Source organism: Castor canadensis, chromosome 8 (genome assembly GCF_047511655.1).
Source record: "Castor canadensis chromosome 8, mCasCan1.hap1v2, whole genome shotgun sequence".
Lineage (NCBI taxonomy): Eukaryota > Metazoa > Chordata > Mammalia > Rodentia > Castoridae > Castor > Castor canadensis.
Genome location: NC_133393.1, coordinates 142941629 through 142956543, shown reverse-complemented (window position 1 = coordinate 142956543; position 14915 = coordinate 142941629). Strand labels below are relative to the sequence as shown.

The window sequence follows — 14915 nt, the reverse complement described above, 5'->3', positions numbered from 1 at the left end:
GGGCAGGGGCTTAAATACCCCTCAGTGGGACTCAGCATGATCTGATTGGTTAGGATCTTATGGTTCATGCTGATTGGAGGTTGGGGCAGAAGGAGGATTCAAGCTAGACTTGAGGCTGGACTGTGACCCTGGAAAACAGGAGCTTAAGGGTGCAGTAAGAACTGAAACCTATCAGCACCATTATTGCCAACACCATGGTGTTCCTATTTCTGTCTCCTGAATAGCTGGAATTATAGAAATGAACCACCACACTGACCTTTGTTTTTATGATAGGGTCTCCTTAACTTTCTTGCCACAATCCTTCCATCTCTGCCTCCAAAGTAGCTGGGACCAAAGGTGTACACTACCACTCCCAGCTAAGAATTTTTAAGGAGGAACTCAGCACTGGTGGCGCATGCCTGTAATCCTAGCTACTTGGGAGGCAGAGATAAGGAGGATCGTGGTTCAAATCCAGTTCAGGCAAATAGTTTGTGAGGCCCTATCTCAAAAATATCCAACACAAAACGGCTGGTGGAGTAGCTCAAGTGGTGGAGCACCTACCTAGCAAATGCAAGGCCCTTTTCAAGCCCCAGTACTGCCAAAAAAAAATAATAATTTTTAAATTAAACATATATACAGCCAAATATCCCACATAAATACAGACTCTGAAATTCTCAGCAATATACTAACAAGTTGACTGTAGCAGTATTTTAGCATGATTCTACATTATGTTCAATTAGGGTTTGCCTCAAGAATTCAAGGTTGGTTCTGCATTTTAAAAAAACCAGTTAATATAACCCATCCTATTAAATTATCTCAAAACATGAAGAAAAAGCATTGGACAGATTTTTAACACCATTTATGATATTTTTCTTTCTCCTTTTATCATTTTTTTACATTTACTTACATGTGTATACATTGTTTGTGCCACCTCCCCCCCATGATTTTTTAAAAATAATTTTAGCTGACTAGGAATAGGAAAGGGCTAAGTAGCAATTTGATAAAGGCTGTAGACAAAAAAAAAAAACAAAACCCAATAAATCATACTTAATGGTGAAGTTCTGTATGCTTTCCACCTAAGACAAGGAACAAATCAAGGATATTTGCTTTCACTACTTACTGGAAGTCTAGCTAGTGCAGTCATGGAAGAGAGAGAATTAACCCTGTATCTGTCAGTCTTCTTTAGTAAGCCCCAAGAGGAAGAAACCTACCATAGTATCTGGTCTGTAGTAATAAATATTTGGTGTATGAATGAATATATTTAATAACTCAGGAAATATTCTCTTTTCATTTTTCTTGTGAAAAGATGTCCACTAATTTATTCCCAGGGAAGAAGTGACTAATATGATGGTGAGTTTAGGAGGAGGCCGGTGAGTATAGTGCAGACCATTCCTTTTCTCCTTGTTACCTGCAAAGAACATGCAGTATATTCTCTTCTTCTGAGTACTAAGTTCATAGGGGCAGCTCACGGTGCGGGGGAGGGGTGCTACTTAGGATTACTTAGGTAACATTAAACACTGCCGTTTAATTCAACAATGAAATATTACCTGCCCTTAAACCTACTATCTTTTTATGGGTATTGGACCCATAACCTATGGAAGAAGGAAAAATGTCAAGGAGTTATTATTTATTAGCTGATCTCAAACATTTATAATCTAAATATTATTTCTCAAACAATTACAGAATTAACTGCAAACTACTAGTTAGGAAAAAATGATTTGTCATATATATGACAAAAGGGTTGCCATATTTAAAATATAAGGAGTTCTAGCAAATCCATAAGAGAAAAACTAACTATAATAAAAAGCCAAGCCAACAAAACTGCAACTCACAAAAGGAGAAATGTACAAATAGCAGGTAATAGTGATGCTGTCATCTCCTGAGAGCCTACTACGTACTATGCCTTGTCCTAACATTGTACCTGCATCATCTTATTTTATCTTTTAGCAACCAGTAACAGTACTCAGTACTTTTCAGTTTCACTTCACTCTAGCACATACATAAGTCTGTTGTGTGAACACACTAAGCACCTCACTTACTAGTCTGCACACTGTATACACTGGGAAACAGGCATGGGAAGTTTGGCAATTTGCCTAAGTAGTTGAGTAGCTTTTTCACTCAGGAAGTCTGACTTAAGATCCTGCCTCAATGTAAAACAAAGAAATATAAAGCTTTCCTATTCTCATTTTAATTTGAATTTTAAATGTCAAACATAGTACATGTTAGTCATTTACCCTCACAAAGTCTCCTAGAAGGTTAACAGCCATTAACAGCTGTTACATTCATCAAGATTTCATTCATCAAGACTTTGAAGAAAGGAAAATTTTTAAATAGACATAATACTTTTCTCCTATTGGTGTAGCAGACATTTAAAAAGATCACTAATGCATATTATTTATTGATAGGCATGTGGGGAGCAAGAACCGGCTACTACTGATGAGAGTAAAATTGGTATGGTCTGCCTGTTAGAAGATTTAGCAGTCTGTTAGAATCTTAAATGTGTTTATCTTTGATTCATCAATTGTTTTTCAAGGAATTATTTCTAGAAAAAATAGAATAAATGTCTAAATATATTTAAAATGCATAGACATATATACTACAAAATTTATAATAGCAATTTTTAAAAACCACCTTTGGGAACAGCATTTGTCTAATGTGTTATAGTGTTGTCATACAGTCATTTAAATAATGGTAGAATTACAAGTAATTCTTTTCATTGTGAGATAAGTCAGAATATATTTTAGAGTTTAAAAATCTTTACTACTTCTTTGAGAAAAATTCTCTAAAGTCATCCTCTCATCATTGAAGGTCACTACAAGGAGATGTGTATAAGTTACAGCACTACTCAGTAGATAGCTGCTGTTATTATTACTCTTTCCACATTTTCCACATTTAGCATTTTTAATGATCAGAAATACAGTATTTATGCCCGTAGACTGTACCTCACCAAAATAGCTCATATCAGCTACAAAGGTTTGTTAAAGATCAGTTCTTGGAATCAATAGAACTAAACTAAGGTATTCTGGCTCTTTGAACTTGGGCAAGTCCCTTTTTTAAATAATAATAATCTTATCTTCAAAATGGAGATAGCAACCAAAGTCTCAAATTCTGGAGTTGTTTTGAGAATCAAATGAAGTAACATAAGTTTGAGTAATTTGAAAAGCAGAATGCCATCCAGACATAGTTTGTGTAAGAACTGCTTTTAGCCATATTGATAGGTTGGTTAATGTCTAGCACATGCCTGGAATCTAAGTATTATTTATATGTCTAGGAGTTATTTCTAGGAAAAATAGGATAAATGCCTAAATATGTTTAAAACGTATCCAACTGGATATGGCAGCACATGTTGTAATCCTAGCTACTCAGGAGGCAGAGATAGAAGGATACTGTTTAAGATCAGCCCAGGCAAAAAGTTAGTAAGACCCTTGTCTCAGCAAACAAGGCTGGGAGTGATGGTTTGTTGCTGTAATCCCAGCTACACAGGAGGCATAAATAGGAGGATCACAGACTGGCCCTAGGCAAAAAGAGTGAGACCCTTATCTGAAACATAAACTGAAACAAAAAGGGCTAGAGGTGTGGCTCAAGTAGCAGAGCACATGCCTAGCAAGTGCACTGAGTTCAAACCCCAGGACTGCTAACAGTAAAAATAATAATAACATAAAACTTATGCATAAAGATGTATACTATAAAATTTACAATAGCAATATCTATTTGCTAGAAATAATTCTGAGTATATAGTTGTCATTTACATATTTTCAGATTGATAAATTATGTACTTTCTTCCTTCATATTTGAAGTTTGACCATGTATTATGTAGATTTTGAGCTTTTCACTTACTGTCATGATAGAAGAAATAACCATGGAACTGGAATACATTTTCTCTCCTTCCTGTTGCCTTTAGGAGTGGAATATCACTAAGCTTTCAATTGAGTATGACTCTGAGCCCTTCGGAAAGGAGCGAGACGCAGCTATTAAGAAGCTAGCTACTGAAGCCGGAGTAGAAGTCATTGTGCGAATCTCACATACACTCTATGACCTGGACAAGTATGGTTTTGAGTTCTTATTGTGGAAAATAAACACAACAATGTCTACTATTAACCATTTTTAAGTACACTGTTCAGTGGTATTAAGTACATAGACAAGTAAGTTTTAACTGGTGGGTCTGAAGCCACAAGAAAATTAAATGAACATATGTCAAACCCTTAGCATTTTATTTAGCTGCTGCGATTTTTTTATTACCCAGTAGCAAGTACCAAAATTCTAGAATCAGTGCCTAGGATAAAAATATTTAACATTTCTGTTTCAAAACCAATGCTACTTTTTTTCTGGGGGAGAAGGGGTGCTTGGGGTCAAACCCAGGGCCTGTATATGCCTAGGAGGCACTCTACCACTGAGCCATGTCTCCAGCCTCCCTATAATTCTTTATTAATGCCAAATGTTAAACAAATGGCTAGAGTGAAAAGGAGTAATTAGTTATTTCTAAACAGTGTCTAAACTCAATCTAAGCTATAATTGGCAATGCTAGTTTTTCTTTTCATTAAAGTATGACTAGATTGTAGCAATTAGTGATCAGAAATAAATGTAGAAGTTACTTAAATTTAAGTAATTGGGAATTGGGAGGTTTATATGTCCTAAGTTCAGGAACACCCCCCACCCCCCACCCCACCCCCGGTTCATAGAGGAGCTAGTCCAAGACCTACAGTGGATGCCTGAAACCACGAATAGTATTGAACCCTAGGTACACTGTTTTTCCTATGCATGCATAGCTATGGTAAAGCTTAATTTACAAGTTAGGCAAAGTAAGAGATTAACAATAACTACTAATAAAATGGAACTGTTACAACAATTCTCTGAAATAAACTCAAGTGAATGTGGTCTCCCTCCCTTGGTAAAGATTCATGACATGTTAATGTTTTTGGAGTATAGTTGACCAAGAGTAACTGAAACCAGGGAAACCACAGATAAGGGGTGCTGCCATACATGACACATTCACATATGCTGATGTCATTAATGAGTTATGAACACAATAGAAAATGGCAAGTAATTGCCACTACAGTAACAGAATTCTACTTAATGAAGCTTGCTGGAGGAGATGGGAAAATGTAGGTCAAAGGCCAAATAGTAGCAGATACATAGATGAGCAAGTCTAGAGGTCAAAGGTCCAACATGAGGTCTGTAGTTAATAAAATACTATTGTATTGGAGATTTTATGAGATAGATTTTAACTGCTCTCATCACAAAAAGTGACTATATGATATTATAAATATGTTAATCTGAACTATTTCATTATTTATGGATATCCCATAATACCATGTTATAAACCTCAAATATACACAGCAAAACTTAATTTTTTACTGTTTACTCCTTAGGACAGTTATCAGCCTGGTTCAGTTTTTAATTGATGATTGAGAGATTCCTTGTGTCATAATAATTTTTTACATGTCCATGCATATTAATTTCTTGTTACTGCCTCTAGGCTAATTTAGCCACTTAGTTGTTTTTCACTCATAAGTCCTTAATACTCATTATACTAAAGGTTTTGGTATTTTTGCATCATGTATATTTTTGATAGCAGATGTCTAGAAAATAAAGAGAATATTTTTAGACTCATTAACCACATTTGGAGCATGTTTTCTGGTCATATGAGAAGCTAACATTTTACAAGTCTTAAATGATGAATTTTATTTTCTGACATTAAGCCTTTTCATTTTTTACTAACTGCATTTTACTAACTCTTATAATAGGATCATAGAACTCAATGGTGGACAACCACCTCTAACTTATAAAAGATTTCAGACTCTCATCAGCAAAATGGAGCCACTAGAGATCCCAGTAGAGACAATTACTTCAGAAGTGATAGAGAAGTGCACAACTCCTCTGTCTGATGACCATGATGAGAAATACGGAGTCCCTTCCCTGGAAGAGCTAGGTGGGTGTACTCAGCCGTAAAGCACTCTGAAAAGTTCATTTCTTGTCTGGGGGGAAAGAAAGTAAAAAATGGGAAATGTGAAGAACAAAAAGAAACTCACAGGAGATACCTGTGCATTAGTTATGTGTTCTATTAGTAGGGGATTTTTTATCTCATTCAGATGTCTGTCCTAAAGAATAGGAACCACATCAGAGTCTTTATAGATGAGGGTCTACCCATAATTTTTCTACAAAGTAATTTGTTCTCCAAATTATTGTGATCAAATAAAAAATATTTTAGTTTCAGAATAACATTGTTTCTTTTTTACTCAGGTTTTGATACAGATGGCTTATCCTCTGCAGTATGGCCAGGAGGAGAAACTGAAGCACTTACACGTTTGGAAAGGCATTTGGAAAGAAAAGTATGATAACATAGATACATAGCCATGCTTATATTTCCAAACTGTCACATTAAAAATTATTTGAGGTGGGGGGAGTGTTTGTTTTTTGGCAATACTGGGGTTTGTACTCAGGGTCTTGGCTTCCTGTGCAGGCGCTTTATCACTTTGCCACTTGAACTACAGCCCTAGCCCTATTTTGCATTGGTTATTTTTTAAGATGGGATTTTGTGGAATTTTTACCAGGGCCAGTCTGGTCTGTGATCTTCCCATCTATGCCTCCCGGGAAGCTGATATTGTAGGCTTGTTTGTTTAGACGGGTTTCACTAACTTTTTGCCCTCAGCTGTGCTCAAGTTGTGATCGATCCTTCCAATCTCTGCCTCACAAGTATTGGAATTACAGTTGTACGCCACCACATTCAGCCTTCTTTCACTCTCTTAAAAACAAAAAACAGACTGTTGAAAAAGGAGTATTGTCAGAAATAGCTAAAATAGCACAAACCACAACAACTAGCTTATCATTTAATTCTCCTTTCCCTTCCTCTTCTGATTAGAGGAAACTGTCATAGTATAATAGCTCTTATCATACTAGCTCTTCTTTTGGGCCACCCATTTTTTGGGGGGAGGTGGGTAGTGGGGCTTGAACTCAGGGTTTTGAACTTAGTAGGCGGGCACTGTACTGCTTGAATCATGCTCACAGCTCTGTGTTCTTTCTACCCCAGCTTGTGTCAGATAACTATGACTTAGAAACTAGAATATTATTTTCCTACAGTAGTTCTCCCTTATCCATGAGGAATGTGGGACTCCAGTGATTTCTGAAGCCCTATATTTATGATGCTTTTTCTATACATACCTATGATAAAGTTTCATTTACTTTTTTATTTTGTTATTATTTCTGTTAACCCATATTGATTGTACAAATTAATGGGAGTCATTGTGATCTTTCTATACATGTACATTTAGTGCAATGATCACGTCCATCTACCCTCTGCCCTTTCCTGTTCCTTAGTAATCCCTCTTCTCATTTTTAGGTCAGCTTTTTTAAAGTGTAATATAGAATTTAGGCACAGTAAGAGACTAGCAACAATAACTAATGGCAAAATAGAATGACTATGCAAATATACTATAGTAAAATTATTTTGAGGTTATGAATTAATATTTTCCAACTGTCATTGGCCATGGGTGGACAAGAGGGTCTACTGCATTTCACCTTTGCCTCAGTGTCAGAGAGACAGCTTGAAGGTTCTTTTAAGCCTTATGCTGGGAATTTGAAGGTAGTTTATTTCGTAAGTGTGTGCTGCACAAGGATAGCTGAAACAAAAGAATGTTCACTCTTTACTTTTTAAAAAATTATTAAAACATGAGATTCATGGGATAATAAATTATTCCCCTAGAACTCTATAACTTTTTTAAAAATCTTAATTTTGATCACTTTGGAAATGAAAAGGCAGTTAATGTAGTTCTTTGTGTGTGTTTGCAGGCTTGGGTGGCGAACTTTGAGAGGCCACGGATGAATGCAAATTCCCTGCTTGCGAGCCCTACTGGACTCAGTCCTTATCTCCGATTTGGTTGTTTGTCATGTCGGCTATTTTATTTCAAACTAACAGATCTTTACAAAAAGGTATTACCTAACATTAGAGCGTATTTTTCAAAACACTTTTTTAAAAACTTGCTGATAATATTTCTTTGCTTCTTAATCTCAGGTAAAGAAGAACAGTTCCCCTCCGCTTTCACTTTATGGGCAACTGTTGTGGCGTGAATTTTTCTATACAGCAGCAACAAATAATCCACGCTTTGATAAAATGGAAGGAAACCCCATCTGTGTTCAGATTCCTTGGGATAAGAATCCTGAGGCTTTAGCCAAATGGGCAGAAGGCCGGACAGGCTTTCCATGGATTGATGCCATCATGACACAACTTCGTCAGGAGGGTTGGATTCACCATTTAGCCAGACATGCAGTTGCTTGCTTCCTGACACGAGGTGACCTATGGATTAGTTGGGAAGAAGGAATGAAGGTAAATGTTCTAACAAGTGGAATGTGGTCATATTTCTAAGGAATCCATACCTTATTTTTAAAACTCCTGAAAATGTCTGTTATGTAGATTCATTTGCAGTATAATTTTTCAATGGATAAAGGATATAATCCCCACAATATAGGCACAGTGTTGGAGAGCTGAGTGGTAAAATCAGACAGGAGAAATGGTGGAAACTGGTTAAATTGATTAACCTAAAGTCATTTCAGTGGTCAAATAGAACTTTTAAAAATGATCACTTTTAGTAGTGATCATTTCTGTCACAAAAAGTATTCACCCAAGATTTCTTAGAAATCATGAATTCATATTACAAGCTTTGAAATACAAATTGTTTTACCTCATTTCAACATCACAGCTCTTTAGTAATACTTTTATTATGTAAACTGAAACATACTGTATTTGTGACATCATATTGTCACAAAATAGCAAGATTTTCATATAGTTTTATCTTTCTGGCTATCTCATAGATTTTTCCTATCTAAGGATCATTTCTTTTGTGTGTGTGTGTGGGGGTAAGACTAGAATTTGAACTCAGGGCTTCGTACTTTTGCTTGCAGAGCAGGCTCTCTAGTGCTTGAGCCACACCTCCAGTCCATTTTCTCTGGTTATGTTGGAGATAGGGGTCTCAAGAACTATTTTGCTCAGGCTGGCCTCCAACCTCCATCTCAGCCTCCCTAGTAGCTAAGATTACAGCACTGGGTTGAGGACCATTTCTAGTCCTGGTTTTTTGTTTTGGCTTGGTTTTTGTTTGTTTGTTTTGTTGTTAGTACAACTTTGTAAATGAAGATGTATAGCACCACTTAATAAATTTATTAAGGAATCGTTTCTTTGATTCTGTTTTCTTTTGGATGAAGGAATTTGCAGTTTCTGTTGTATAATGCTAGACCATTTCTAAAGCTCATTTGTATTTGGCTGTGCTTCCTCTATCTGGCCATGTGTCAGTCTTCTAAATTTTTGTGGGTGATTTATTTGGTAGCATTTTTGCTTTCTCAAAAATGGTTTGCTACTTTTTTTTTTAATCTGCTCTGGTCCTGTCATTCTTTAAAATTAGTGACTTGAGTACTTTTTTTTACCCTCCCACTATAACACATCAAAGGTTGGAGAAGTAAATTCTGTTCAGAAATCTATTTACTATCAATATACTTCATGAAATTCCTCATTGTAGAACAGAACATACATAAGGAAGCTAACTTTGTGATGGTTAGTTTCACAGTTCTGTGCTATATTTTTTTTGCTTTGGCCTCTTGATCTAAAGTGACCTCAGAAATGCTTGCTTTAAGAATTACGTGTGTGCAAACTAATTGGTTATTGTTACTTCCGAAGGTATTTGAAGAATTACTGCTTGACGCAGATTGGAGCATAAATGCTGGAAGTTGGATGTGGCTGTCTTGTAGCTCCTTTTTCCAGCAGTTTTTTCACTGTTACTGCCCCGTTGGTTTTGGTAGGAGAACAGATCCCAATGGAGACTATATCAGGTAAATCAAGGGTTTGGAGTCAGTTTGGAGTCATTAATTCAAGAAGAGCTTGTCATGTTTAAGCAGCAGTTTAAGTATTCCTCACTCAGGATGTGCAGCAGAGATAGAAGCAGAGTAAACACATCATTTAAGTGGCTTGGAGTTGATCACAAATGTATTCTACCTTTCTGGCTATCTCATACATTTTCCTATCTAAGGACCATTTCTGATCCTGGTTTTTTTTTTTCATCACCTATATTTCCTTGTACAAAGTTATATATGAAGAAGATGTATAAGACCTACTTAATAAATTTATAAAAAATAATTTTTCTTATTCCAGCTGTGGTCACTTGTAGCTCATGGTCTGTTATATAATTTGCTTATAGTGTATTATATTAATAATTTTTCTTCTTTCTCCCAAAAGGCGTTACTTGCCTGTCCTAAGAGGCTTCCCTGCAAAATATATCTATGATCCCTGGAATGCACCAGAAGGTATCCAAAAGGTAGCCAAGTGTCTGATTGGAGTTAATTATCCCAAACCAATGGTGAACCATGCTGAGGCAAGCCGTTTGAACATTGAAAGGATGAAACAGATCTATCAGCAGCTTTCACGATACAGAGGACTGGGTATGTCAGTAACTACCTTAGATTTGTTTCTTTGAACACTGTTTATGTATCTATCCCTGAATTTTATCTTCAGCATTATTTAATAGGACATTTTTGTCCCTTCAGGTCTTCTTGCATCAGTGCCTTCTAATCCTAATGGGAATGGAGGTCTCATGGGGTATGCTCCTGGAGAAAATATCCCGGGTTGTAGCAACAGTGGAAGTAAGTGAAAAGTAATTTCTGTAGCATAAAAAGATCATTAATCAGATACTATGTTTATTACTTTAATAGGCTTTATTTTAAAATGTTTTGTTAAGCAGAGAAACTAAAGCAGATACCTTAAAAGCAACTGAGGCCAATAGGAAAAGGGGACCAGGAACTAGAGAAAAGGTGAGATCAAAAAGAATTAACCTAGAAGGTAACACACACGCACAGGAAATTAATGTGAGTCAACTCCCTGTATAGCTATCCTTACCTCAACCAGCAAAAACCCTTGTTCCTTCCTATTATGGCTTATACTCTCTCTACAACAAAATTAGAGATAAGGGCAAAATAGTTTCTGCTGGGTATTGAGGGGGTGGGGGAGAGAGGGAGGGGGCGGAGTGGGTGGTAAGGGAGGGGGTGGGGGCAGGGGGAAGAAATGACCCAAGCCTTGTATGCACATATGAATAATAAAATTAAATAAATAAATAATAAAATGTTTTGTTAAAATTAGCATAATAATTTTACACACACACAGCTATTTGCATGCACATACACACACATCCTCACTCTGTTGGTGACATTTTAAAGATAGAAAACATCATTACATGTAGTAGACATTGGGTCAAGTTACAGATCTTCATAAAAACTGAATGAGTTATTTTGTTTTGTTTTCAGAGCTAGGGATCAGGCTCAGGGCCTCACACATGCTGGGTAATCACTCTCAATCAATTTTAAGTTGTGAAATGGAACTCAAGTCTCATATTCTCAGAATGTTCATTATTTTTTAATGAACACATTAGCTATAAGATACACATCAGCTGTAAGATAATTTAAAATGTCAGTAGTCCTGTGACCATAGCCAAAGGATTTACCATATATATTCATGGGGCCTCTAGTTCTTTTCATGTGTGTCTTTATTATAAAGTCTAGTCTGTGATAGTCTTCTTTATAATTTGTACTTACTTACCATGTAAATTCTAAATATGTGTGATATTAATAATGTCAAAAGTCAGTATATATTTGAAATTTGAATACCAATTTTCTAAGGCTCTAATCAAAAATAATGTGAGGCTAAGTAATTTGACTAAAAATGAGGTAACATTTAAGAAATGCTTACTTCCTTAAAAAGTCACATGTTCTAAACTGATATGAATAAAACTTTTTTAAAAATTGAAACTTTTTGAATTCAGAAATATTCTGTATCCATATGAAAGCATCATAAAGCTAATTTTTAGAGAAAGAAAGAAAAGCACTCATTTTTACTGTCTACCTTCTGCCCAGAAGGAGGGACATTTCCCTATATCTTCATCATAACCTTCTAGGGAGATGGTGGCAGGATTTTTACTTTATTATTGGCAGAATAATCCTAGAAGGGTTAGGTAGCTTAACTAAGACCTCCCACCTCCCACAGCTGGTTGAACTAAGATTTAGATCCAAGTCTGACTAGCCCCAAAGCTCATACTCCCCCATATAAGGAGGCCCCTTTTGCCAAGTTTTGCCATTTGTATTGTTTACATGATTAAATATTTCATTACTGGAATATGATTCATCAGCAAATAGTTGCCAGTGATGGCAGTATACTTCAGGAATGTTCTTTCTCAGAGCTCCTACAATTTAAAGTGTATCTCAGCAATATATTATTTATATTATTTCAAAAGTTCTTTCAGATCTCTTGTTCAGTTCACAGCCTGCCTGTCAGCCCACAGTTGAATGTGAGAGACAAAAGCTCTGTGAAGCACTAAGATGTCAAGCAGGTAGCAGAGGGAGGGGAAGCAGCAGGCTCCAGGTGCCTGGCTGATGGATAGTGATGGTACACACTGCTTCTTAGTCCACTTATGTCTGTATCCTTGTTTGGAGTTGCCTTCAAAAGGTAATCATGGTAGCAAGTTACATTGTGATACTTTTGATTCACAAATTTATAAACATAGGTAGTTTATGATGTTACAGAAGAATTAATAAATCTTAAATTTAATCACACAAATATTTGTAACAAACTTTGGAGTGAGCTGGGTTCTATTAGGCTTTTGGAAGACATAAAAGCTATATGGAGATTACAGTGTAAATAGAGGCATGGAGGGAACGCAAAAACAAATGAAAAAAGAAATAGATTTTAAGACACTGCCTCTGCTTGCAATAGAAGAAAAGAAGAACTTACTGGGAGTTAAGAACTAGACAAGGTTTTTGAAAGATGGTGGGATAGGTAGGTAGTATTTGGGTAGTCGGAGGAGAGAACATTTTAGACCTAGAAATGGAAGTGGTGTGGGGCAGCCACAACCACAATAGAATGCTATTAAGTTTTTCTCCTGTCAGGTTTCTACTCCACTGAAAAGACTTAAGTGCTTCTAAAGCATATCGTTTTATGTCCCCACTTGTCCTTTCTGTAAGCTTTTATTTTAAGTACTTTACAGTGCACATCCAAGGGCAAGATTCCTAATGACTTTTTAGATTTTTAAATGACTATAAAAAGTTCTCAATCTTCGCAACATTAATTGCCTTTTTCTTCTCAATTTTATACTTTTCATGCTCATGAAAGAAATGAGCTATACATAGGTGCTTAAAGTACCTTTGTTTTTATAATAAAACAAACCAACCACAATCTGTTTCCTAATAGCAATTCCTTTTTTATTTTAATTTCTTTTTTATTATATACTGTCTGTTCATCAGCATTATTAGTCATTAGGGAAAAAAAGATTAAAAACACTGTGAGGTAAGGTAATACTTTATACCCACTTACATACTCAACTGTCATTGATTGCCCAGGATTGATGAGTTTTCTGAAACACAGAACTTTCAGTGCTAAAACCTGCAAAGTACCAGGCAAACTGTGGTGAGGTGCTTGCTCTATACCCACCAGAATGGCTAAAAATAAAATTTAAAAAAAAAAGAGAGAATACCAAATGCTTTGGAAGTGTTTTTTTAAAAAAAGAAAAGAGAAAAGAGAACCTGGAAGTCTTGCTGAGAGGTAGGATATAAAATGATACAGCCTCTTTGGAAAAAAAAATTGGAGTTTCTGAAAAAAGCTGAGTATAAATTTGCTATATCCAAGAAATTCTATTCTTAAGTATCTGCCTAGGGTTTGTAAGTAATTTTTATGGCAGCTTTACTCATAATAGTCAAAATGTAGTATATCAAACAATGGAAAATTATTCATGAAAAGGAACAAAATATTGATACATGCTATATAACATGCATGAGCCTCAAAAATGTTATGTTAACTTAGCCAGACAGAAAAGACTACATACTGCATGAACTATCCAGAAACGGCAAATTTTCCGAGCTAAAAGGTGGGTTGGTGCGTACCTTGGCTTAGGAACAGGATGAATGGGCACAAGGGATCTTTGGGGGATGATGGAAGACGTTCTGAAACTGGATTGTGGTGATAGTGCACAGCTCTAAGTTTGCTTTGAAAAACCACTGAATTACACAGCTTATGGTATGTGAATTATATCTCAAAGCTTCTAAAAAAAACTTTACCCCATTTCCTGCATGGGGAACAGGAAATGTTCCCCACATTTCTCCCTACTTTTATCCTGTTGTACCATCATTTTCACTATTTAAAAAAATCTTTTTACTATTGAGAATTTAGAAAAATAGAAAAGAATATCAAATATCACCCACTCCAGCTAATAGAGATAGCCACCATTAAAATTTCAGCATAGTTCCTTACAATATCGTTAAATGCAATTATTGCCCCATAGTAATTTTTAAGTCAAAATTTTATAAGTGCAAAATCTTTTTGGTGCTATTAATGGTACAAATCAATCCTGATGGAAGGTTGTCAGGTAAACTTTTGCCCTTACAAAACTTTAAAAAAAAAAAAAGCAATATTTTCAATACTGTTGTGCTTTGTGGGGGGTTTTGTTTGTTAGTTAGTTGGTTGATTGGTTTGATTTTTGTGGTGCTGGGGATTGAACCCAGGGCCATGTGCAGGCTAGGCATGTGCTCTACCACAGAGCCACACCCACAGCCCCAGAAATTTTTTTTTGGAAATAGGGACTCACTATATAGCACAGGCTGGTCTCAAACTCAAGATCCTTCTGCCTCAGTCTCCTGAGTGCTACCACACATAGCTGAAAATACTTTTGTGTTAAATAGAAGTTATTTTCACTCTACGGTTCCCATCTTACATGCTCTCAGCATTTTTAAATTGAACTATGGTAGTGACCCTGAATGACAAGCTGGTAACAAGCTAATTGATCAGCAGCATTCCCTTCTATACTCATTGTTTCTTGTCCTGTTATTCCTGTGCAAATATGGTTTGCTGCATTTTATGGGGAAGTTGTAGCCTGTAGTGGTAATTTGGGAGGAATTGGGAAGTCTAAGTGCTTGCCTTT

General features: G+C 36.1%; 1 protein-coding gene across 3 annotated transcripts in view; it reads left to right on the top strand.

Annotated features, from left to right (window-relative positions):
* Positions 1–14915, top strand: part of Cry1 (cryptochrome circadian regulator 1) — a 58666-nt gene that overhangs the window by 40269 nt on the left and 3482 nt on the right. For 2 of the 3 annotated variants that reach the window (XM_074084300.1, XM_020180899.2), the window contains exons 3-10: positions 3881–4023; positions 5724–5908; positions 6220–6308; positions 7765–7905; positions 7988–8299; positions 9641–9792; positions 10196–10398; positions 10504–10599. In XM_074084300.1, coding sequence (XP_073940401.1) covers positions 3881–4023; positions 5724–5908; positions 6220–6308; positions 7765–7905; positions 7988–8299; positions 9641–9792; positions 10196–10398; positions 10504–10599 — 1321 coding nt within the window. The remainder of the gene's footprint in view (positions 1–3880; positions 4024–5723; positions 5909–6219; positions 6309–7764; positions 7906–7987; positions 8300–9640; positions 9793–10195; positions 10399–10503; positions 10600–14915) is intronic. The other variant, XM_020180901.2, reaches the window with a different exon arrangement.